This window comes from Scophthalmus maximus, chromosome 10 (assembly GCF_022379125.1).
Source record: "Scophthalmus maximus strain ysfricsl-2021 chromosome 10, ASM2237912v1, whole genome shotgun sequence".
Taxonomy (NCBI): domain Eukaryota; kingdom Metazoa; phylum Chordata; class Actinopteri; order Pleuronectiformes; family Scophthalmidae; genus Scophthalmus; species Scophthalmus maximus.
Window position 1 is genome coordinate 345,001 of NC_061524.1, and position 24,779 is coordinate 369,779.

Below are 24,779 nucleotides of genomic sequence, written 5' to 3' on the forward strand. Positions count from 1 at the left end.
GAATAACTTCCTAAAGTCATTTCAAGCTTTGTGGTTTAAATGACACAAAAAGATTAAGATGCGTAGACACGACACGAAATGTCCTGAAAGTGGCAGGCAAACCCATGATGCCCCTCTGGACCTGAGGCCCTTCTATCTGCAGCTCCTCCCAGTTCACCAGGTGGTGATTACCAGTAGAACCAGAAAAGCACGTTCTGACAGTTCTCTGCGGGTTGGGTTTGTCAGGCAGGAACGTCCACCTTCAGCTGCTGCGTCTTGGCTTGGTGTGAATTTTCAAGGGTCTGATCAGAGACAAAGACAAGAAGTTCCGTTCCTCAGGTTTAACACATTCTGTAAATCATCATCATCATCATCTGTGTAACAATAAGAGACAGAACCAAACTTATGTATGATGAATTTTAAAGGGAGCGAGAATAAAACAGAACCCAGAATTGAGCCTTGTGGAACTCCATCGGTTAGAGGAGTCACTACTGGATGTGATCCAGAGCCGCTTCTCTCCACCCACCTCTTAGACTAGTGACTGAAACAGGAAGTCGTTCGTCTGAGGAGGGTCGTCTCTACGCAGCGTCTTTGATAAAAATCCGACTGGGAATATCAATTCAATTTCCAAAAGCAGGTGTAAGACAAATTCTTTCTGATAAAAGTGTTGTCTTTATTGATATTCACTTATCTTTATCTTTTTCTGTCACTTTGCTCAGGAGGCGCTGTGAAGGATCTGATAGGAGGATTTTTCAATTAGAAACCCAGAAGACCACATCCTGGTCTTCCACCTGACGGAGATACTGTGGTTCTCAATATTTACAAATGATTTGTGTATTTGAGTTTCAAATTAAACTTGTTCATGACTAAATGTTTTGTTTTCTTTGTGGGATTTTAAAGCCAGGATGTTCTGATAAGCTATAAACAATAGAAATTAAACTGTATCATTCACATTATTATCATTGTTTATTATCTAGAAACAATTTGAAAATGTGAACAAAGTGGGTTATTATTATATGGTAAATGTGTCGGCATAAGACAACTTCAAGAATCTCTGAGTGAAACAAATCAAACAAACTTCAGTGAAGGGCGATCCTATTAACATGAATAGTCTGTGGCTCCAGTTTGAAATATGCATATGAATTTAAAATATAATGAGATAAAATGTCTTCTGGCAAGAAATAAAGTTGATAAAAATACATAGAATGTTTTCCGAGTGACACTGTGTGTGTGTGTGTGTGTGTGAGAGTGTGTGTGTGTGAGTGTGTGTGTGGGAGTGTGTGTGTGAGTGTGTATGTGAATGTGTGAGTGTGTGTGTTTGTGTGTGTGTTTGTGAATGTGTGTGTGTGAGTGTGTGTGTGTGGGAGTGTGTGTGTGAGTGTGTGAGTGTGTATGTGAATGTGTGAGTGTGTGTGTTTGTGTTTGTGAATGTGTGTGTGTGAGTGTGTGAGTGTGTGAGTGTGTATGTGAATGTGTGAGTGTGTGTGTTTGTGTTTGTGAATGTGTGTGTGTGAGTGTGTGTGTGTGTGAGTGTGTATGTGAGTGTGTGTTTGTGTGTGTGTGTGGGAGTGTGTGTGTGTGAGTGTGTATGTGAATGTATGAGTGTGTGTGTTTGTGAATGTGTGTGTGTGTGTGTGAATGTGTGTGTGAGTGTGTGTGTGAGCATGTGTGTGTGTGTGTGTGTGCATGTGTGTGTGCGTGTGAGTGTGTGAGTGAGTGTGTGTGTGTGTGTGGGAGTGTGTGTGTGAGTGTGTATGTGAATGTGTGTGTGAATGTGTGTGTGTGACTTGAGAGGGAACAGATGAGAGCAGAGAGGAGACGTCTGTGACGATGATTCCACGATGTTGTGGTTTTTGTTGGAGAAATGTGAAAACATCAGGTACTTTTAGTCAAATGCTCGTTCATTAGCGGCAGCCATCTTGGTTGTTTACAGAAGTCTTTTCTCTCCGCGTCTTGGTATAAACCCCGCCCACTATCAGATAATCAGTTGTGATTGGACCGGCAAGTTTTCTGCTGGAGGGAAATCACCGGCCAGCGGAGGAGATTCAGACCGAGTCTGACCGAGGGAATGAAATGAGCTCCCAGGATTCATCTGGGTCCCAGCATACGGGTTCATATGGATTTTCATATTTACTGTAAATTTCTGTGATGACACTTGATATTCAGTTAAGATCTTACCCGACATCGGAGCTCTTTTTTCAGTTCACGCCTGTGAGGTGGAAGAATCAGGACAGGTGGAACCGGTCTGACCCGTCTGAGGACAAACCTGAAGTCGACAGCCAACGCCTGAGAGCACACTTCATACTCCAGGAGACGGAGCGACACGCAGAGAGACACGCAGAGAGACGCGCAGAGCGACACGCAGAGAGACGCGCAGAGAGACGCGCAGAGCGACGCAGAGAGACACGCAGAGCGACACGCAGAGAGACGCGCAGAGAGACGCGCAGAGAGACGCAGAGAGACACGCAGAGCGACACGCAGAGAGACACGCAGAGAGACGCGCAGAGAGACGCGCAGAGAGACGCGCAGAGAGACGCGCAGAGAGACGCGCAGAGAGACGCAGAGAGACACGCAGAGCGACACGCAGAGAGACACGCAGAGAGACACGCAGAGAGACAGATCGGCTGAGATGGATAAAATTTCAGGTTTTGTCAGAAAGAAAATGGGTGAGTAGAACGGGATAAATGTGTGTCGAGTTCAGAGTCGACTCGTTTGACGCAGGAAGAATCTGATGAAACAAACGTCAGAAGCTTCTGTTTGGGAACAAAGACGAAAGTTTCACACTTTGATTTTAATCCAGATGTTTAACTTTTAAATCAAAGTTAAAGCCCCAGTGTGTAAGCTTTGTAATGTTCTGGCGGTGAAGTGTTAAACCGGAACCGACTGAGTGACCGACAGGGGACACTTTATGGCGGCGCACCGCCGATGTCATTTCCTGTTTTCGTCAACGCCTGAAAATTCAACGCGAACGCGACGTGTTCTGTAGCGTTTAGTTCAACAAGCGTATTCAACACGACGTAGAAACATGGAGACTCACACGGAGGTCGGTCCACCTCATGGAGCTATATTTAACTCTTATATGAACAGTGTTATGGACAATATATTCAATTTCTGTGAATAAGTTCTTCCAAATATTACACACTGTAGCTTTAAGACAAAACTAAAAACAGGGTGAGAATAGAAGTGAACGTGTGTCACAGCTCTGGTGTTTCAGTCACTGCATCGTTCTTCTTCTGATGATGTCACATCACTGTGTGCATCACAACAACAACAACGAGGCGTCGTCACGGAGACAATATCAGGTGGATGATCCTCTCCTGTTGGTCCAGGTCACAGCCAATCACTGACGTACCCAGTGATGACATCACGACCTCGCAGCGGCCGAGGCCTGTGACAGGCTCAGAGCTCGTTCTCGTCATCTCAGCTTTAAACAAGGAGCCAAGCCCACAATTATCACTGTCCAATCACCACCAGTCCCCGATTCTGTGAGACGAAAACACAGACGCGACCCGTCGAAATGATATCCTGATCAATAATCTGTACTCAGGTCTGATCAATAACATGAGGCGTGAGGTTGAACTAGAGGCAAACTTATTAAACATAAACAAGTTTTAATGTTTTTATTTCTGCACATTCCTAAAGTACCACAGTAAAAGTATTGCGCGTTCCTAAAGTACCACAGTAAAAGTACTGCACGTTCCTAAAGTACCACAGTAAAAGTATTGCATGTTCCTAAAGTACCCTAGTAAAAGTACTGCACGTTCCTAAAGTACTACAGTAAAATAAATAAAAGTAATGCACGTTCCTGAAGTACCACAGTAAAAGTATTGCATGTTCCTAAAATACCCTAGTAAAAGTACTGCACGTTCCTAAAGTACCACAGTAAAAGTACTGCACGTTCCTAAAGTACCACAGTAAAAGTATTGCGCGTTCCTAAAGTACCACAGTAAAAGTACTGCACGTTCCTAAAGTACCACAGTAAAAGTATTGCACGTTCCTAAAGTACCCTAGTAAAAGTACTGCACGTTCCTAAAGTACTACAGTAAAATAAATAAAAGTACTGCACGTTCCTGAAGTACCACAGTAAAAGTATTGCATGTTCCTAAAATACCCTAGTAAAAGTACTGCACGTTCCTTAAGTACTACAGTAAAATAAATAAAAGTACTGCACGTTCCTAAAGTACTACAGTAAAAGAAGTAAAAGTACTGCATGTTCCTAAAGTACCACAGTAAAAGTACTGCACGTTCCTAAAGTACCACAGTAAAAGTACTGCACGTTCCTAAAGTACCACAGTAAAAGTACTAACACAATAAAATGAATTGATCCTGGATGAGACAGACTCCTCCCCTCTGGTGCCACCGGCAGCTAAGATCCAACACACCTGGTTTGGTCTGACAGTGTGATATGTGATGTGTGTGTGTAGGGGACATAGTGGAAGACATAGTGGAGGACGCGGTGAAGGACGCGCTGGGCGTCGGAGACAAGGACAAAGACAAAGACGAGGACAAGGACAAGAAAGGGGGATTCCTCTCATTCTTTGGAGGAGGAGACAAGAAGGAAGACGAGGACGACGGAGGACTGTTCTCGTTCGGAGGAGACAAGAAGAAGAAAGAAGACGAGGACAAACCGGGATTCTTCTCAAAAATCTTCCAGAGAGACGATGACGAGGACGACGACATGAGGAAGGAGAAGAAATCTGGATTCGCTGGTCTCTTCTCTGAACAGGAGGGAGGAGGAGGCGTGGCCTGGGAGGAGCCTGCAGCAGGAAGTGAAGGGGGCGGAGGAGGAGTAAGTGATGGAGGTTAGTACACACACAAACACACACTATTTTTGATGAAGGTAAGAGACTGAAAGTAAAAAGTCACAAAGTCACTGAAACCTGTCTGAGGTCAGAGGTGACATGACCTCAGACAGGTGTGAACAGTCAGAATATTTTCCTCCAGGTGAAAACAGACTGTTTCTTTAAACTGAACGATAAGACTCTTTCCTGGCGTCGGTCAGTGATTTAAAGAAAACTCAGAATTACATTGATGATGATGATGGTGATGATGATGATGATTCCACACAGTCGGAAAAAATTACTAATGTGTCTGATTGTTTCCTCTCAGATTTGTTCAGTGACCTGATGGATGTGGCTGAAGAAACGTCTAAAGGAAACTAAGACGGCGGAAACCAGACGGACGACATGGATCCGACGATCAGCCGCAGCGTCCGTGTGCAAACCCGTCAGAAGCCGTCAGGACACGTTTCCCAAAGACTGACCCAAGTCTCACTTGAAACACGAGCTCCTTCACAAAGTCACAAACTTCAACAGGATGAATCCAGAAGGAAAAGAAACCTCCGGCACCTTCTCTTCATTCTCTGTTTAAACGCCGTCCTGAAAAAGATACCCTCATATGAATCTGTTTCCTCCTCCGTGACTTCGTCAACATGGACGGCAACAGTCGGATATGAACCTGATTAAACCGTCTGGAAACAGATTGATTTGTTCTGTTGAACCGGATCTAAAATAAAAAAAAACATAATTATCAGAATATTTATTCTTGTTGCAGCAGAAAATCGAGGAATCGCCACGTCGCAGCTTGCGAGGACGTCATGACGTTTCGTCACATTCGGTGATAAATGACAGTTCAAATAACTTATGGAAAGTAAAGAAATATTTTGTTCATGTTTCTCATGAATATATTCAGGAATATTTTGGATCAATCTGTTTTGTTGGGAACGTCGAACTTTTGGCGTCATGGACGTAATGTGAGTCATTGGACTCTGCGACATGTTAACAGGAATAATAAATATGATATTATGCATCCCAACATAATAGAAATCATGTCTTATTCAGAATAAGGTCAATAGTCAGATTATTGGCATCAGTGTAAACATATTCAGTGAGAACATCCAGATCATAATTTTAGGATGTGCAGGATTTTCATATCTGATAAACATGAGCAGTTTCCACAGATTGAGATTATGAGATAATGAATGTTTCCTTCTCGTCTCTCGCCAACACATTACAACATGTTACATGTTTACTGGTTGATTTAAAATTAGCAGGTGAATTATTAAAATGTTCATTAGAGTTTTTAGGAAATGTAATAAAGTGATGGTGGTAAATGAAGAGAAGTTGAAGTATTTTTAATTGTGGTGATTAAATAAATCATTAAATCAGGAAGCAGCATCATTGCACAGGATTCATAAAGATATTAATACAAGAGACCAGAACTAACTCGGTCCGCCGGCCTCTCTGCCCCAGCAACAGCTCCATGCCGTAGCCGCCGCCGACACCAGGAACCGATGAATTGTTGGTAGTCGGGAGCAGGGAGATAGTTCCTCCAGTGCAGAAGCTCCTCGCTCTGGTGAACAGAGGAGGTGGTTGGTCTGGCCGTGCGTCACTCAGAAAACAGTTGGCCAATCAGAAGAGGGGCACATAACATTAATTAGACAGGCCAATGTTGACCTGTTTCTTTGCAGAGCTCCTTAAAAAGATCTATAAAAACATATAGAAATAAAACAACTATATCTAATTAAGGATCAAAACATCAAATAAAACACCAGAAAGGTACAATCTGTTGAACTAATAAATATGAATTGCTGAATTCGTTGTGCATGTTTGATGTTGCCAGCATGAAAACTGTCCTCTGTTGAGTCTGAGACATTTCTCAACGCAGCTAAGAGTATGGGAACAGCAGGGACAGGTCATATACATCACAAAACAACCTCATAAACTGCAGCGGTTAGCTAATGAAGCAAGTTAGCTGGACGTGCTAACGTTAGCCGATAAACACAGTTTCATCACACTCCTGCTCACGTGTTTCTTGGGTTTCATCGCCCCCCAAAGGGTTTATTGATCCATCAGCTGCTGATCGATCGGCGGCCCGTCATCGGGCGGGAACTGCAGGTCCAGCAGGGTAAAGTCCTGACTGAGGGGGACGCTGTTCTCATCGCACAGGAAGTGGCTCCGGATGGTGACGATGAAGGTTTTCCTCGGGAGCGCGACGAGCATCTGGATCCTCTCTGCTGCCGCCTGGATGAGCTTCACCTCCGACCCAGGAGCTGAGTGACGGACAGGTGAGAAGAGGGACGTGTTGGTTGACCCCTGACCTCTCACTGAAGCCAGGCTGACCCTTCTCCTCTGACCTCTGATCAACAGAGGTTGATGCTCACTGGATGTTTTCTGTCTTTCAGTTGTGAGATGTGTGTGAATATAAACCACTGTCTGACACTACGACGGGCGTGAACATGCACTGACGTGCTGAAGGCCTCAGATGATGGCAGCGGTGGGACGGACTCACCTGAGCTCTTGTGCAGTTTATCTGGAGGAGCGTCGAGGATCTTCTGCAGAGGAACAGGAGGAACCTGGACACACACCTGACTGCAGCTCCTCCCCCTCACCGTCAGCACGGCGGGCCTGACACACACACACACACGCAAACACACACACACACACACACACACACACACACACACACACACACACACACACAAACACACACACACACAAACACACACACACACACGCAAACACACGCAAACACACACACACACACACACACACACACACACACACAAACACACACACACACACACAATATAAAACGAGAGAAATGTGTAGCCCATATTGATTGACAGGTTTTCTGATGCTGGGAATCAACAGTAAACAACAACAAATCTGAATAACTCTTGTTTTACAAACAAAGAAAATATATTTTGCATCTTTTATTTTACAAAGAGATCTCTTTATTTATTATTTGTATTGTTATTTTATTCACACACATATTGTATTATAATTTCCATCATACAATACAATTATTATATATTGTATTATGAATCGTATCTTAATGTGAATTATTAGTTTGATGATCAATCAATTATATTTCTTGAAAAAGTCCTAAACGTCTTTGATTTGTCTGTTTGTGTTGACGGTCAGAAAGCAGGAAGCAGATGTTGGTACCTGTAGTATCGTCGTACGGACACGTGGGGCAGGCAGCGGTAACACGGGCCGTAGATGCCGTTGGCGTCAGTACTGAGCTCGGAGGAGCAGCGACCGCAGCCGGTATAGCTGACGTCTCCGCCCAGCGCCGCCACGATTCCATCCAGCGGAGTGGAGCCGTCCAGGACCAGCTGAAGTGCATTATGGGAGGAAGGAGCGTCCAGGAAGTGGAAGGCGGTGACCTTGACTCTGAGCTCCACGTCACCTGGTGGAGGAGGGAGAGGTGGACGATGAGGTTTTTAGAATGTTGCTTTAAATAAAAATGGCGGCGTTGGTTTTGCCGTCGGCCTCACCGCTGTGTTTCTGCGACAGTAGCGTGTCAAGGTCCAGCTCCACGCTGCAGCCGCTGCCATTTCCTGTCTGGTTGCGTCGGGGTGCGAAGAAGTTCTGCGCCCGCCGGTCACCAGGGTCCAGGGCCCGGACAGAGCTCCAGGAGGTCGAGTGCAGCTCGGGGAGGTCGGAGGTCACACCCTCCCTCACCAGGAGGACGTGGAAGTCCCATACCGCCGCTTAACGAGACAGAGGAGCGTTAACGTCAAAAAACAAGTGTGTGTGTGTGTGTGTGTGTGTGTGTGTGTACCTCTGTCTCTGTTGAAGCGAGGCAGCCAGTCCACTGCAGCCCCCCACAGCAGCAGCGCCCCCTGATTGCCGTCCGGCTGCTCCACAGTCAGAACAGCTTTCACCTGAAGAGCCGACCTGAAGCGAGACTCCGCCTCACTCCGCCACTCTGACACACGCACACACACACACACACACACACACACACACACACACACACTCACTCACTCACTCACTAACACCAGGACCACACACACACATTTTTTCCTGTTTCAGGTACTGGCTGACGTGACTCCGCCCCCAGACTCACCTGCGTTGGTGTGCGTGTGTGTGACTCGCAGCAGGGCGTGGACCAGCGTGTTGACCCGCAGTGACCTCAGGGTGGCGTAGGGGAGGCGGTTCAGGTCCTGAGGGGCGCGGCGAGGCAGAGACACCAGCAGGGGGCGCCGCTCCCGGAGAAATCCACACAGAGAGCGGAGTGAGCGAGCATCTACATGCTGCAGAGCTGGAGAGAGAGAGAGAGCGTCTCAGTGGTCAGAGGCCTTGAGGAGGAGGAGCCTACGACAAACCTTCAACCGCGGAGGTTGCTGATTCGTCACAGGGCAGGTTCAGTTGTACCTGGTGGCGAGCTGCAGGCGGTGACTTGTCCGAGGCTCAGCAGTTTGCTGCAGAAGGTGGACTGAAGCACGGTCTCTCCTCGCCACCGGTCTTCATTCAGCTGCAGCCCTGAGCAGAGATGACGTCACTGAGCAGAGATGACATCACTGAGAGGAGATGACATCACTGTGAAGAGATGACATCACTGAGAGGAGATGACATCACTGTGAAGAGATGACATCACTGAGAGGAGATGACATCACAAGACTGAGCAGAGACGACGTCACTGAGCAGATTTTCTACCTGTGATGAGCAGAACGTCTCCAGGATTCACGGTCAACGCCCAGAATGCCGCCCGCCGCCACAGCACCACCTTCATGTCTACGCCCGACTGGTCCGTCACCACGATGGACGCCAGAGGGACGAAGGTTCCCGTCGACGGCCCCGACTTCACCTTTGACCCAACGAGTCATGGAATCAAACATGAGACATTAGAAACGTTATGTTGTTCTCATCTGATAACTATTACATGTTGATGGAGTGTGAAGCGGCGAGTTCTCACCTTGATCTCTTTCAGGTGACAGGGATGAACCACTGCCACAAGCACCGAGTATCTTACCCCTGGGTTGTGACAATGGACCAGGGACGTGGTAGGACGCCGGAGCCCGGCTGCGGTGCGGTCTGACGGCGCCTCGCTCCTGGAGCCTTCGGAGAGCCGAGCTTTCTTTAAATCAGGGGATTTGGCGGGCGGATCGAGAGCGGTTGAGGACTCTGCTTCCTGGGAGCAAAGCAGGCCGTCGGCGGTGGACTGGAGGACGACACCCCCTTCCTCCGCACTCGGGCCAGAGCAGAGGAGCTCAGCAGGTGACGGGGGGAGGGGGCTGAAGAGCTCCAGGGTGCTGCAGCAGGCGGAGGGGGGCGTCTGGTCGCGTTGAGGAGGCGGGGCTTTATCAGGGCTGCTTGTTGATTTGGTACTGCGCCGGCCTCTCAGGATCAAGGCCTGACTCAGCGTCCAGGTGGTGAGGTACTGAGTCTGAGTGCAAAGAGGAGGGACGGCTGCTGACGGCTGGTGTCTGCTGCGATATGGAGGTTCTGGTTCTGGAGGTTCTGGTTCTGGTTGAGCTGCAGGGAAACAGCCATCCAGATACTCGTGAACCAAAGCCGAACATCGCTCTTCCTCTTCAGGTTCTGGTTCTGGGCTCGTGAGTCTCTCTGCAGGTGTTTGATCTTCAGAGAAGAATAAATTAAAAGCAGTGAATATGAAACAGAAATACACCTCCGTCCGTCCTTCCTGTTGGGTTCCTGAACGCCTCACCTGTGACGGGCCTCAGGCGTCCGTCCGTCCAGGTGAGCTCCAGGTGTCCCCACCCGGCAGGGGGACGGCGCTCACTCTCCTCACCAGCTTCAGAAAGCGAGATCGGGCCAGACGACGGAGGAGGAGCCCCCAGGAAGACGTGGATCATCGGCCGGTCACACATGAGCTGAGATGAAAGATATTAATGTTTACACACAGTCTCGTTCAGTCCATGTTAATATTAACAGTTTCCTGGTAAAGGGGGCGTGGCTACAGTGTGATAGACGGCTGGTACAGTCCAATGGGTGCAGGTGGCCGGCAGACGCCTGCTGCAGACGTCTCTGTCTGGTTTGTTAATTAAACTTCCTGGATCCTCTGCAGATTTATAAAAGTTCTTCACAAATCAGCTGATTACCGATATTAAGATTTATTTTCAATAAAGTGACATGAGGCCTCAGACCAGACTGAACCTGGATCTGAATCACATGTTGCATAAGAAACACAGAACATGGATCGACCACTCACATGTATGTTCATGGTCATAAGTTTCACAGCTGGGAACAAGAACCGGGCTCCACCAATCAGAGGGCAGGATGCTGGGGGAGGCGACAACAGGTCGTCTATTACCGTGAGGCTCCAAGTGAAGAGCAGAGAAGTTCAGATGATACCAGCGACTGTATATTAAGACGATCAGTGACTGTATATAGAGACGATCACTGACTGTATATAAAGACGATCACTGACTGTATATAAAGACGATCAGTGACTGTATATAAAAAACGATCACTGATCACTGACTGTATATAAAGACGATCACTGACTGTCGATAAAGATGCCCACTGACTGTATAGAAAGACAATCAGTGACTGTATATAAAGACGATCACTGACTGTATAGAAAGACAATCAGTGACTGTATATAAAGATGACTCACTCTTCTTCCTCTTGTTGTAAAAAATGAAGCTAAAATATCTCAGATTCAGGAGACGCCATTTTGTGCCTGCCCCGCCCACACACACTCTCGACCAATCCTGAGGCAGTGTCAGCTGTCATTCATGACATCCCAGCCCCTTTTTAATGTCATCAAATAACAAAAAAAAATCAAAGTGTTTAGAAACATGAACACGTGAACAATCTTCAGTGATAAGAACTACATCGCAAAACACGGAGGAGGCGGGGCTTATGGCCTGTACTGCAGCCCGACACCAAGGCAACGATGCTGACTTGGCTCAGTGTGACTCACCTCTGAGGTCACAGCTTCAGCTCAGTCGTCTCCTCTCTTGTCTCAGTGCCACCTGCCACCGTCGGTCAGAACTGCTCCATCAGCAGGACATCCTTGACCCGCTGTGGCTTTCCTGTGAGAAAAACCACATCAGCTCCACGTCCTACTGAGTTCACACTGCAGGCTGCGATCCTTCAGCTTCAACCTGATCACGTGTGATCGACCCTGTGGACGTGACTCTGCATCAGAGTGTGAGGAACCGACAGAGCAGAGAGTTGTCAGAGATTTCTTTGTAACTCGCTCCGACTTCTCGCGCCCCCTGGAGGCTGCAGTGTTCATTACAGTTAAACAATCATCACACACGGTGCAGTGACTCAGTGTTCAAAACATGAAACGGTGATTTAAAAAGTAAATTATGACTCAGTGTCTCACAGAACATTGGCACTTAAGAGCCTTGAGGTAGTTTATATATTTTTATCTTTGTGGTATTTTATTTAAAAACCTGGTTCGAGTGTGGCTGTGTTTTACATTCACCACTACAGAAGTGCTGTGTATCAACACCTCAACAGACTCAGTGTTTCAGTTAATGAGCTTCAGCTCTAAGTTTAGAAAAGACGACATTCAAAACCTCTGAGTCACACACACCCCCCCCCCCCCACACACACACACACTCAGATTGAATCACTTAACTCTTTAACGCTCTTAAACAATATTATTATTTTAGTCTGAACTAATTTAAGAAGTTTGTTGTGTTTGTTTTGTTTTAGTTTGAGGCGCGCTCCCGAGGCGTCGACAGGAACCCGCAGCGTGGAGGAAGTTCAAAAAGTTGTTGCTTTCAAAATAAAGTGATAACTATCTTGTGCTTTCCTCGGTTTGTGTTGGCGTGATTTATGAGTAGTTGTTTTTTAAACTGTAAAACACTTTCATACATTAACAGTGTACAAACTAACATAACTGATTCATATCAATTTAGCTAGACATTATTAAATTCCTATATGCTTTACAGTATAGTTGGTTTGTAAGACCATTGAAATTAATAACGTCACCAATATATGATCACCTGAATTAATTTACAGTTGAGCTGGAAAGTATAAATTAATAAAAAACATTTCACTGATTCACTCCACCGATCAAAACACTGTAAAGAATTATCGACATTTTATTTTGAAAAATGAAACCGGATAGTTAATGTGTACCGATGCTAACGGGGCTAACTAACTTTTAAACACCTATAAAATCAGCGAAAATGCGTCACAAGTCACAAACGTGCACGTCACTGTTCGCGCGTGCCTGTTCTCGGTGTTTATTCTACTTACTGCGGAGTTCGAACACGTTTGTGGACGTTTCGACTGCTAACGTTAGTCACTGTCAGCTAACGTTAGCTGACGTTAGCTTGTGTCAGCTAATGTTTGCTAACGTTAGCTGAAGTTTAGCTAACCCGTGGAACTTTCACCGCCGCGTTTTAATTCCGTTAAACGGCCTCGTGACACTTCGTGTGCGGTGTAACTTCACGGAGTCGCACGCGCACGGCCCGGCCACGCACGCCGCGGTGTAGTTCAACAGGAAGGGGGCGGCGGGAAGGAGGAGCCGCGGCTGCGGGACAACTCTGAGTTCGCCCGGCTCCATTTCCTTGTCTCGCCGCTCACGCACCTCACCGGGACCGCAGACCTCCAGCGAACCTCCTGGAAACAGAATGTTCCGGTACTTCGGAGCGCGACTCACCCGGGGAGCGGGCAGCGTCCTGGCGGCCGACTCGGCTCTGCCGGCGTCCGCGTCCCTGCTGCGGCACCGCGGCTACAGCCAGGCCGTGGACCGCGACGACGACCCCAACTTCTTCACCATGGTGGAGGGCTTCTTCGACCGCGGAGCCGCGATCGTGGAGGACAAGCTGGTGCAGGACCTGAAGACCCGCGACAGCCCCGAGCAGAAGATGAAGACGGTCCGCGGGATCCTGCGGATCATCAAGCCGTGTAACCACGTCCTGAGCGTCAGCTTCCCCATCAAGAGAGACGGCGGCGAGTGGGAGGTGATCGAGGGCTACCGGGCTCAGCACAGCCAGCACCGGACGCCCTGCAAGGGAGGTGAGCCCGTGTCCCTCTCCATCTATAATATATATATATATATATATATATATATATAGAGAGAGAGAGAGAGAGAGAGAGAGAGAGAGAGAGAGAGAGAGAGAGAGAGAGAGACAGAGAGAGAGAGAGAGAGAGAGAGAGTTATAGATAACTATACACACACAGACAAGCTCTGGTCAATCACACAGTCAGTCACTAATTCTGCAGACAGAGAGACAGACAGACAGGTAGACAGAGAGACAGACAGGCAGACAGACAGACAGACAGGGAGGCAGACAGACAGACAGGGAGGCAGACAGACAGACAGAAAGAGAGACAGACAGGTAGACAGACACCTCGGTCAGGCAGACAGACAGACAGAGAGGCAGACAGACAGAGAGACAGACAGACAGGTAGACAGAGAGACAGACAGACAGACAGACAGACAGAAAGAGAGACAGACAGACAGGTAGACAGACAGACAGGCAGACAGACAGACATAGAGACAGACAGACAAAGAGACAGACAGAAAGAGAGACAGAAAGGTAGACAGACAGAAAGAGAGACAGACATAGAGACAGACAGACAGGCAGGCAGACAGACAGACAGACAGACAGACAGGCAGGCAGAGAGACAGACAGACAGACAGAGAGACAGACAGGCAGACAGAGAGAGAGACAGACAGAGAGACAGACAGAAAGAGACACAGACAGAAAGAGAGACAGACATAGAGACAGACAGGTAGACAGGCAGAGAGACAGACAGACAGAGAGACAGACAGGCAGGCAGAGAGACAGACAGACAGAGAGACAGACAGACAGAGAGACAGACAGGCAGGCAGAGAGACAGACAGACAGACAGAGAGACAGACATAGAGACAGACAGGCAGACAGAGAGAGAGACAGACAGAGAGACAGACAGAAAGAGACACAGACAGAAAGAGAGACAGACAGACAGACAGGTAGACAGGCAGACAGAGAGACAGACAGACAGACAGAGAGGGAGACAGACAGGCAGACAGAGAGACAGACAGAGAGACAGACAGACAGAGAGACAGACAGAGAGACAGACAGACAGAGAGACAGACAGACAGACAGGTAAAAAAACAGACTCTAAACAGAATAAACTTAATTGGAACTTTAAAGTGACAGTAAAACTTGGACGCCAAGTTTCTCCTGATGGTGGCGCTAGAGGAGAGGACGTTACCACGGTGAAGAAAACACGTAAACAAACACGTCTTATCCAATTGGCACGAACCAGTGTTTTGATATTAACAAACTTCTCAGACACTTTAATATCAGAGCCTTTTCCATAGTGTGTGTGTGTGTGTGTGTGTGTGTGTGTGTGTGTGTGTGTGTGTGTGTGTGTGTGTGTGTGTGTGTGTGTGTGTGTGTGTGTGTGTGTGTGTGTGTGTGTGTGTGTGTGTGTGTGTGTGTGTGTGTGTGTGTGCGCGCGCCTGAGGATCAGTGCTGCTGACGATTCCTCCTCTGACAGGAATGTTGACAGTCAGGTCGCTCACACTTCCTGTCAGGAACAGTTCCTGCTCTGACTTTTCAAAATCGCTGTTCCAACCGACTGCAGAGGAGACCATCTACTTCCTGTTTACACCTGGGTGGTCATGTGAAACGTGTGTGTTCAGGTGTGGACGAAGGTGGATTTATTATTCCTGGATGTTGCCCTAAGAGCTGGTGGATGAGTGACTCACTGGCGACGCCTCTTCTCTTCTCACGCCATCTCCCGTCTGTCTGCTTCCTCTAACACGCTCTTCTCTCTGCTCCACTTCTTCATGAGTCTCTCCTCTTCATCTCCCGTTTCTTTTCTTAACTCATCTTTTCCTGCTGCTATCGCTCTATCCTCCTGCCTGCCTGTCTGTCTCTCTGTCTCTCTGCCTGCCTGTCTGTCTGTCTTCCTGCCTGTCTGTCTGTCTGCCTGCCTGTCTGTCTGTCTCTCTGCCTGCCTATCTGTCTGTCTGTCTCTCTGCCTGCCTGTCTGTCTGCCTGCCTGTCTTTCTGCCTGCCTGTCTGTCTGTCTGTCTCTCTGTCTGTCTGTCTGTCTGTCTGTCTGTCTGCCTGCCTATCTGTCTGTCTTTCTGTCTGTCTGCCTGCCTATCTGTCTGTCTGTCTGTCTGTCTGTCTCTCTCTCTGCCTGCCTGTCTGTCTGTCTGTCTGTCTCTCTGCCTGCACAGTTCTGCAGGAACGAGGCTAGAAATCAGAGATTAGTCGCATCTGTCCAGGAATTTCTTTATCTCTTTTAGTGTTCGACAGATTTATCGGCCGGCTGATAATATCGGCCGATGTTTGCGTTTTCTACGTGTATCGGCATTGGCCGATGCGCGGCTGCTACGTTCGCCGATAGTTTTTTTTGGGAGGGCAGATCCGGTCTCCTATCGGTCCCGGCCCCGCTCTCTCCGGAACCATTTACCCAGCGCCGTCGCGTAGCCTCTGCCCTAGGCTGCTGCACTATATATATATATATAGTGACAAAGTGCTACACAATAAATGATGGTAAGATGAACAGAAGAGTCAGAGTTTTGTTGTTTGTGTGTTTCAGGTATTCGTTACAGTACAGACGTGTCTGTGGACGAGGTGAAAGCTCTGGCCTCGCTGATGACCTACAAGTGTGCTGTGGTCGGTGAGCACACACACACACACACACACACACACACACACACACACACACAGGAGAGTGAGGTATCAGTTGTTGTGTGTTTGTTCCAGATGTGCCGTTCGGTGGAGCCAAAGCCGGAGTGAAGATCAACCCAAAGAATTATTCTGTGAGTTTCTGTTTCATTAACTGTGGGGATATGATTCGTGTCTGTCGGTGAAAAAGAGCAGCAGTCAAACTGCAGTTCGTCGCAATATGAGAATCAGTTGGATGATTTTACTCATTTTTATTCTGAAGCGTTTAAACTGGGAGCTGATGGAGACCTCTGCTGGTCACAGTGAGGCACTGCACTGTTCTGTAGCGTGAATCATAAACTGTAGAGACACAAAGTGTTTGTGATCATTGTTGAATGTTTTGATCAGAGCACGATGACTTTTGAGATTCAACATCATGATGGTTTATATTGGTCAGTTTACACTGTGGACTCAACCTGACACACACACACACTCACACTGAGAGAGGAAATGCTGACACATCAGTTGGCAGAGAGACACTGGCTTTCACTCTCTCTCTAACATGATGAGTCAATACATTTCTCTTTCTTTCTCTGAAGTTGAACTCTGTTGAAATATTTGCTCGACCTTCTGTAGCAAGCTTCGCTGACCTCTGACCTTGTAACTTTAAGAAATTCCAGGAATTAGATTCAATTCAAACAGACGACAGCTTTTCATTAAAAAAAAAAGACAAGAAATTACTGTATGAACAGGTAATGTGTCATTAGTGTTTTATTAATCTATAAAATCCTCAGTTCTAACTGATTTGATCTTTTTCATGTTTTGTTTTCAGGACAATGAGCTGGAGAAGATCACCAGGAGGTTCACTGTCGAACTCGCCAAGAAAGGTTTCATCGGTGAGCAACAAACACACACACACTGATTCCATCGGTCAAACTCAGATTTAGTGTATACCTTTGTACTTTGAGACACGTTGTGTTGCTGTCGACCAGCCGGTCGTGTTCACTGTTCTGTTTGTTTCTGCAGGACCGGGCATCGACGTTCCTGCTCCCGACATGAGCACCGGCGAGAGGGAGATGTCCTGGATTGCCGACACTTTCGCCACCACCATGGGACACTACGTGAGTCTCATCACACACAAAACCACTGAGAACTCATCCTGATTGTTCAGGCTTCAACTCTTCCTCTTCTCCGTCGTCAGGACATCAACGCCTACGCCTGCGTCACGGGGAAGCCAATCAGCCAGGGAGGAATCCACGGACGCATCTCCGCCACCGGCCGAGGAGTCTTCCACGGCATCGAGAACTTCATCAATGAGGCGGCCTACATGAGCCAGCTGGGGATGTGTCCCGGCTTCCAGGACAAGACCTTCGTCATCCAGGTACGTCCTGCTCCTCCTCCTCCTCTTAGTCAACTCCCAATACACCAATAAACTAATGAACCACAAACATAAATAAAGATATTACCACATGCTGTCATAGTGGTTAGAAAAAAAGTATTGAAACTTCAAACCCGTCCTCCTCCTCCTCTGTTCATCCTCCCTCCTCTTCCTCATTATCATCATCATCTTCATCCTCATCCATGACTTCTCATAACCTCAGGAGTTTTATTCTGACTCACGGATCCAGATCACGACTGAAGAGTCGCTGTGCGTCAGAGGAATGTATCAGATGTTAAACTGTGGAGACCTCCGGCTCCAATTAGAAATAAAACAACCATAAGTCAATTAATCAATTATTTAATCACCAGAAAATGAATTGTTTGTCGTAATTTTTACCAAAAACAAGAGTTCTCGTGTTCCAGTTTCTCCGATCTGAGGAATTAGTTTTTCTCTGTTTGACGTCACAGGAAACTGAAAATTTCAACAGTTTATAAAACAGGTTGTCAGACTGTAACAATCACTGTGCCCTCCACTCTGCCTGCAGGGGTTTGGTAATGTGGGGCTTCACTCCATGCGTTACCTTCACCGCTTCGGAGCCAAATGTGTCGGAGTCGCAGAGATGGACGGAAGTATCTGGAACGCCAACGGCATCGACCCCAAAGAGCTGGAAGACTACAAACTGGTCAGTACTGGTGACGTGTTACAGTCAGTACTGATGATGTACTGTGAACACAGGAGCAGTGCGCCACCTGCTGGAGAGCCTGTGTTGTTGCTTGCGTTGAATTGAAACCCGATCATGTGACTGAATGGGTTCCTATGATCAGAGTTATTATAACTTATATATGTATGGATATTTACCTTTCCGCTGCGTCTCAAGGCCAATGGGACGATCGTAGGTTTCCCCGGCTCGACCCCGTACGAAGGAAACCTGCTGGAGGCCGAGTGCGACATCCTGATCCCTGCTGCCGGAGAGAAGCAGCTGACCAAGAGCAACGCTCACAAGATCAAAGCCAAGGTCACACATTTATTGTTATTCTTGTAATTTAAGTGTGAACCTCTGAAGCTCTGAAACAGAGTCTGAATTATTGTTTCCATGGTGATTATCATCATCGTATCTCCACATGATGTTGAAGAAATCAGATTACTGGTTACTCTGTTTTCCCATCATGCCTCAGTGCACTGACCTGGAGTCTGTTCTGCTCAGATCGTAGCAGAGGGAGCCAACGGTCCGACCACGCCCGAGGCCGACCGCATCTTCCTGGAGAGGAACATCATGGTGATCCCGGTCAGTGGTTCTACATGTCAGTGGTTTCAACTGTTCAACTGTCAGTGGTTCTACATGTCAGTGGTTCAACTGTTCAACTGTCAGTGGTTCTACATGTCAGTGGTTCAACTGTTCAACTGTCAGTGGTTCAGCATGTGAACTGGTCTCACTGACTCTCCTTGTTCCCTCTCCCCTCTCCTTGTCTCCTCCCTCCTCGTCAGGACATGTACCTGAACGCCGGCGGTGTGACCGTCTCGTACTTCGAGTGGTTGAAGAATCTGAATCACGTCAGTTACGGTCGACTCACCTTCAAATATGAGAGAGACTCCAACTACCACCTGCTGAGTGAGTCACAACACACAACCACACACAACTACACATAACTACCACCTGCTGAGTGAGTCACAACACACAACCACACACAACTACACATAACTACCACCTGCTGAGTGAGTCACAACACACAACTACACACAACTACACATAACTACCACCTGCTGAGTGAGTCACAACACACAACTACACATAACTACCACCTGCTGAGTGAGTCACAACACACAACTACACACAACTACACATAACTACCACCTGCTGAGTGAGTCACTACACACAACTACACATAACTACCACCTGCTGAGTGTGTCACAACACACAACTACACATAACTACCACCTGCTGAGTGAGTCACTACACACAACTACACACAACTACCACCTGCTGAGTGAGTCACTACACACAACTACACATAACTACCACCTGCTGAGTGAGTCACTACACACAACTACACACAACTACCACCTGCTGAGTGAGTCACTACACACAACTACACACAACTACCACCTGCTGAGTGAGTCACTACACACAACTACACACAACTACCACCTGCTGAGTGAGTCACAACACACAACTACACATAACTACCACCTGCTGAGTGAGTCACTACACACAACTACACATAACTAACACCTGCTGAGTGAGTCACTACACACAACTACACATAACTACCACCTGCTGAGTGAGTCACAACACACAACTACACACAACTACACATAACTACCACCTGCTGAGTGAGTCACTACACACAACTACACATAACTAACACCTGCTGAGTGAGTCACTACACACAACTACACACAACTACCACCTGCTGAGTGAGTCACTACACACAACTACACATAACTACCACCTGCTGAGTGAGTCACAACTACACATAACTACACACAACTACACATAACTACCACCTGCTGAGTGAGACACAACTACACATAACTAACACCTACTGAGTGAGACACAACTACACATAACTACCACCTGCTGACTGAGTCACTACACACAACTACACACAACTACCACCTGCTGAGTGAGTCACTACACACAACTACACACAACTACCACCTGCTGAGTGAGTCACTACACACAACTACACATAACGACCACCTGCTGAGTGAGACACAACTACACATAACTACACATAACGACCACCTACTGAGTGAGACACAACTACACACAACTACACATAACGACCACCTGCTGAGTGAGACACAACTACACATAACTACACACAACTACCACCTACTGAGTGAGACACAACTACACACAACTACACATAACGACCACCTGCTGAGTGAGTCACAACTACACATAACTACACACAACTACACATAACGACCACCTGCTGAGTGAGTCACAACTACACATAACTACACACAACTACCACCTGCTGAGTTAGTCACAACTACACATAACTACACATAACTACCACCTGCTGAGTGAGACACAACACACAACTACACATAACTACCACCTGCTGAGTGAGACACAACTACACACAACTACACATAACTACCACCTGCTGAGTGAGTCACAACTACACACAACTACACACAACTACACATAACTACACATAACTACCACCTGCTGAGTGAGTCACAACTACACACAACTACCACCTGCTGAGTGAGTCACAACTACACACAACTACACACAACTACACATAACTACACATAACTACCACCTGCTGAGTGAGTCACAACTACACACAACTACCACCTGCTGAGTGAGTCACAACTACACACAACTACACACAACTACCACCTGCTGAGTGAGTCACAACTACACACAACTACACACAACTACACATAACTACCACCTGCTGAGTGAGTCACAACTACACACAACTACCACCTGCTGAGTGAGTCACAACTACACACAACTACACACAACTACCACCTGCTGAGTGAGTCACAACTACACACAACTACACACAACTACACACAACTACACATAACGACCACCTGCTGAGTGAGACACAACTACACATAACTACACACAACTACCACCTACTGAGTGAGACACAACTACACACAACTACAAACAACTACCACCTGCTGAGTGAGTCACTACACACAACTACACATAACGACCACCTGCTGAGTGAGACACAACTACACATAACTACACACAACTACCACCTACTGAGTGAGACACAACTACACACAACTACACATAACGACCACCTGCTGAGTGAGTCACAACTACACATAACTACACACAACTACACATAACTACCACCTGCTGAGTGAGTCACAACTACACATAACTACACACAACTACCACCTGCTGAGTTAGTCACAACTACACATAACTACACACAACTACACATAACGACCACCTGCTGAGTGAGTCACAACTACACATAACTACACACAACTACCACCTGCTGAGTTAGTCACAACTACACATAACTACACACAACTACACATAACTACCACCTGCTGAGTGAGACACAACACACAACTACACATAACTACCACCTGCTGAGTGAGACACAACTACACACAACTACACATAACTACCACCTGCTGAGTGAGTCACAACTACACACAACTACACACAACTACACATAACTACACATAACTACCACCTGCTGAGTGAGTCACAACTACACACAACTACCACCTGCTGAGTGAGTCACAACTACACACAACTACACACAACTACACATAACTACACATAACTACCACCTGCTGAGTGAGTCACAACTACACACAACTACCACCTGCTGAGTGAGTCACAACTACACACAACTACACACAACTACCACCTGCTGAGTGAGTCACAACTACACACAACTACACACAACTACACATAACTACCACCTGCTGAGTGAGTCACAACTACACACAACTACCACCTGCTGAGTGAGTCACAACTACACACAACTACACACAACTACCACCTGCTGAGTGAGTCACAACTACACACAACTACACACAACTACACACAACTACCACCTGCTGAGTGAGTCACAACTACACACAACTACACATAACTACCACCTGCTGAGTGAGTCACAACTACACACAACTACACATAACTACCACCTGCTGAGTGAGTCACAGCTACACACACAACTTGTTCTAGCTGGTTAGTTTCTGTCTCTTCTCCCCAGTGTCGGTTCAGGAAAGTTTAGAGAGGAAGTTTGGAAAACATGGTGGAGCCATTCCCATCGTCCCCACCTCCGAGTTCCAGGAGAGGATTTCTGTGAGTCCACAGACTCTTCTTCTTTTTCTCTTCTTTTCCTTCTTCTTCTTCTTCTTCTTCTTCTGTGGTGTTGTAATCATGTGTTTCTGTTGCAGGGAGCATCTGAGAAGGACATCGTTCACTCAGGTCTGGCCTACACCATGGAGCGTTCTGCCAGGGTAACGCACACACACACACACACACACACACACACACCTGAAAACACATCACATGACCAGGAAGCAGATTGTCACCAACCATCAACATACAGCCGGAGATGTTTCATATTCCATGTCTGAAATGTTTCTCCTTCCCTTCTCTCCTCCTTCACACTCTCCCTCCCTCCCTGCATCCTTCCATCTCTCCCTTCCTCCTCACTCCTTCCCTCCTCGCTCCTTCCCTCCTCGCTTCACGCAGCAAATCATGCAGACAGCCAACAAGTACAACCTTGGTTTGGACCTGCGGACGGCGGCATATGTCAACGCCATCGAGAAGGTCTTCCACGTTTACAGGGAGGCGGGCCTCACCTTCACATAAACACACCTCCATCCACCGCCACGTCTGTCTGTTACACGTCTGTCTGTCTGTCTGTCTGTCTTCAATCAGCTCTGCAGGGTTTTCCTTTGGAACAGAAGAAACTGAATCTGTTTCTCTGTGATCTTTAGAACCGACCACATGAACCTCGAGTCGACGGCTTTAAAATGGGCGAATCCCTGCTAGCTGCTTTCTGCACGTATCAACCCAAAGATATAGATTATATAAATACAGATGCCTTAGTACCACAGAGAGAAACCTGACACCACTTGCCTGAAACACATTATGTGGCCAAAAGTATGTGGATGCCCTCATTTACTAAACGATCATAAGACCAATGTTTGTTATCAGATTATGAAATTATTAAAGAATCACTTGTGATTTACTGGATCATTTTTAAATCAAGCGACGTGAATCTTTGGTCTGAGGTTTGAACAGGCTGATTAATCAACTGAAGATTGTGTTAAAATGATCGTCGTTTGATAAACGGAGACGTGATGCGATGGTGATTATTCTCCCATAATTATTGATTATTTGTCTTGATGAATCATTTAGAGTGTCACTGTTTTCACGACGTGTTTGAAACATGTTCACATTTGAGCGATCAAACTTATTGATTGATCTTATGACCTGAAACAAAGTGACGGTAACGTGTGATCCCTTGTCAAAGTTTACGAGTTTATCATAAAACAAAAGATTATTAGTTTGGAAATTTTTAGAACAATTCTGTTCTTGATCTGCTGTAAAGTGTGTACCAGTTGTCCAAAGACTTTTGGCCACGTGGTGTGTAGACTGTGTTTGTGTTGATGCGACGCTCTCGTGCCTCGTCGTTACTTTATTAAAGGACCATTCCGGTGTTCTTCATGGTTTCAGCTTCTTCTGAATCATCCATCAGCGTGAAAACACTTAATAATAAACATCTGTTGTTAAACATCTGTCACGTGAACATGAACGTGTCAGAGAAATATTCATACATGTTGAAAACATCTGGAATGATCCTTTTGCTGAAACTCCTCCCATAATAATAATAATCCATGTGATTAAGATGACTATGTTCTGCCTGTTACAAGACCTGCCCCCTGTTACCACGGAGACTAATGAAACGTCACATGACAGATTTAAAAAAACTGACGAGTTCAGAGCGGTTTTTTTTTACTCATCGTTTCGTTTGTTCCACGCAGAAAAAAACTCCTGAACATTTTTCCTTAAACCTGGAACAAAGACTCTGGACAAAGGGGGCGGAGCCAGGAATCTCACAATGTGACAGAAAGCGATGAAATATTCCTGGCTCCGCCCCCTTTGTTCCATCCTTCTACCAGTTTCCTTGAACGTGTTCCTCCACCCCGCGACAGACGCAGCTCAGACACTTTGATCAACTATGCAAAACTCCCTGTTGACTGAGTACGGGTCCCTGCGAGGGACAAACACTCCAGTCGACAGACGCACAAACTCAAGACGTTTAGCGTCGTACGTCTGCAGAGAGTCTGAGCTGAGCTCTGAGCTGCTGCGACTTCAGAGGAGAAACCAGCTGAAAGTAACTTTGTGTTCTGACGTTTGGCTCCCGTGTTTTTATGCCTTTTTGTTAAAATGAAATAAACCAGAAAGGAAATCATCATGTCTGAGTGTTTTTATTGTTGAATCAGTTTGTACGGTTCAGTTTTTACTGGAAAAGATTTGAGCATTTAAATGTAAATTTATGTTTTTACATTTTAGGTAAAAATAAATAAATTAAACTTCTATTTATTTGGTTGTATTTGTAATTT

General features: G+C 46.6%; 4 protein-coding genes across 17 annotated transcripts in view; 3 read left to right on the forward strand and 1 right to left on the reverse strand.

Annotated features, from left to right (window-relative positions):
• The window catches only part of LOC118283276 (calpain clp-1), a 2,005-nt gene extending 823 nt beyond the window's left edge, over window positions 1–1,182 (forward strand). For both annotated transcript variants that reach the window (XM_035605078.2, XM_035605079.2), the window contains one exon: window positions 699–1,182. In XM_035605078.2, the coding sequence (XP_035460971.1) occupies window positions 699–739 (41 nt within the window). In that variant the 3' untranslated portion in view covers window positions 740–1,182. The remainder of the gene's footprint in view (window positions 1–698) is intronic.
• Window positions 1–13,498, reverse strand: part of shld2 (shieldin complex subunit 2) — a 26,366-nt gene extending 12,868 nt beyond the window's left edge. For 4 of the 13 annotated variants that reach the window (XR_007031624.1, XR_007031622.1, XR_007031621.1 and 1 more), the window contains exons 1-14: window positions 12,954–13,088; window positions 11,659–11,770; window positions 10,942–11,012; window positions 10,438–10,603; window positions 9,685–10,349; window positions 9,426–9,576; window positions 9,144–9,251; window positions 8,836–9,030; window positions 8,548–8,694; window positions 8,261–8,476; window positions 7,929–8,172; window positions 7,270–7,385; window positions 6,786–7,030; window positions 6,205–6,330 (exon numbers count right to left, since the gene is read on the reverse strand). Coding sequence is in view for 6 of the 13 variants with exons in the window: in XM_047335199.1 (XP_047191155.1) it covers window positions 6,819–7,030; window positions 7,270–7,385; window positions 7,929–8,172; window positions 8,261–8,476; window positions 8,548–8,694; window positions 8,836–9,030; window positions 9,144–9,251; window positions 9,426–9,576; window positions 9,685–10,349; window positions 10,438–10,603; window positions 10,942–10,959 (2,238 nt within the window). In the remaining 7 variants the exon portion in view is untranslated. The other 9 variants (XR_007031619.1, XR_007031618.1, XR_007031620.1 and 6 more) reach the window with 9 other exon arrangements.
• LOC118283273 (putative uncharacterized transmembrane protein DDB_G0290641) lies at window positions 2,458–5,511 on the forward strand. Its single transcript, XM_035605075.2, has 3 exons — window positions 2,458–2,645; window positions 4,404–4,781; window positions 5,089–5,511. The coding sequence occupies exons 1-3, from the start codon at window positions 2,609–2,611 to the stop codon at window positions 5,139–5,141; spliced, it is 468 nt and encodes a 155-aa protein (XP_035460968.1). The 5' UTR covers window positions 2,458–2,608; the 3' UTR covers window positions 5,142–5,511.
• Window positions 13,186–24,628, forward strand: glud1a (glutamate dehydrogenase 1a). The gene is made up of 13 exons (XM_035605065.2): window positions 13,186–13,718; window positions 16,248–16,328; window positions 16,415–16,470; window positions 17,148–17,211; window positions 17,342–17,436; window positions 17,517–17,696; window positions 18,241–18,378; window positions 18,574–18,711; window positions 18,901–18,981; window positions 19,182–19,305; window positions 22,412–22,503; window positions 22,599–22,661; window positions 22,900–24,628. The coding sequence occupies exons 1-13, from the start codon at window positions 13,331–13,333 to the stop codon at window positions 23,017–23,019; spliced, it is 1,620 nt and encodes a 539-aa protein (XP_035460958.1). The 5' UTR covers window positions 13,186–13,330; the 3' UTR covers window positions 23,020–24,628.
• Window positions 24,629–24,779: the final 151 nt, after the last annotated feature.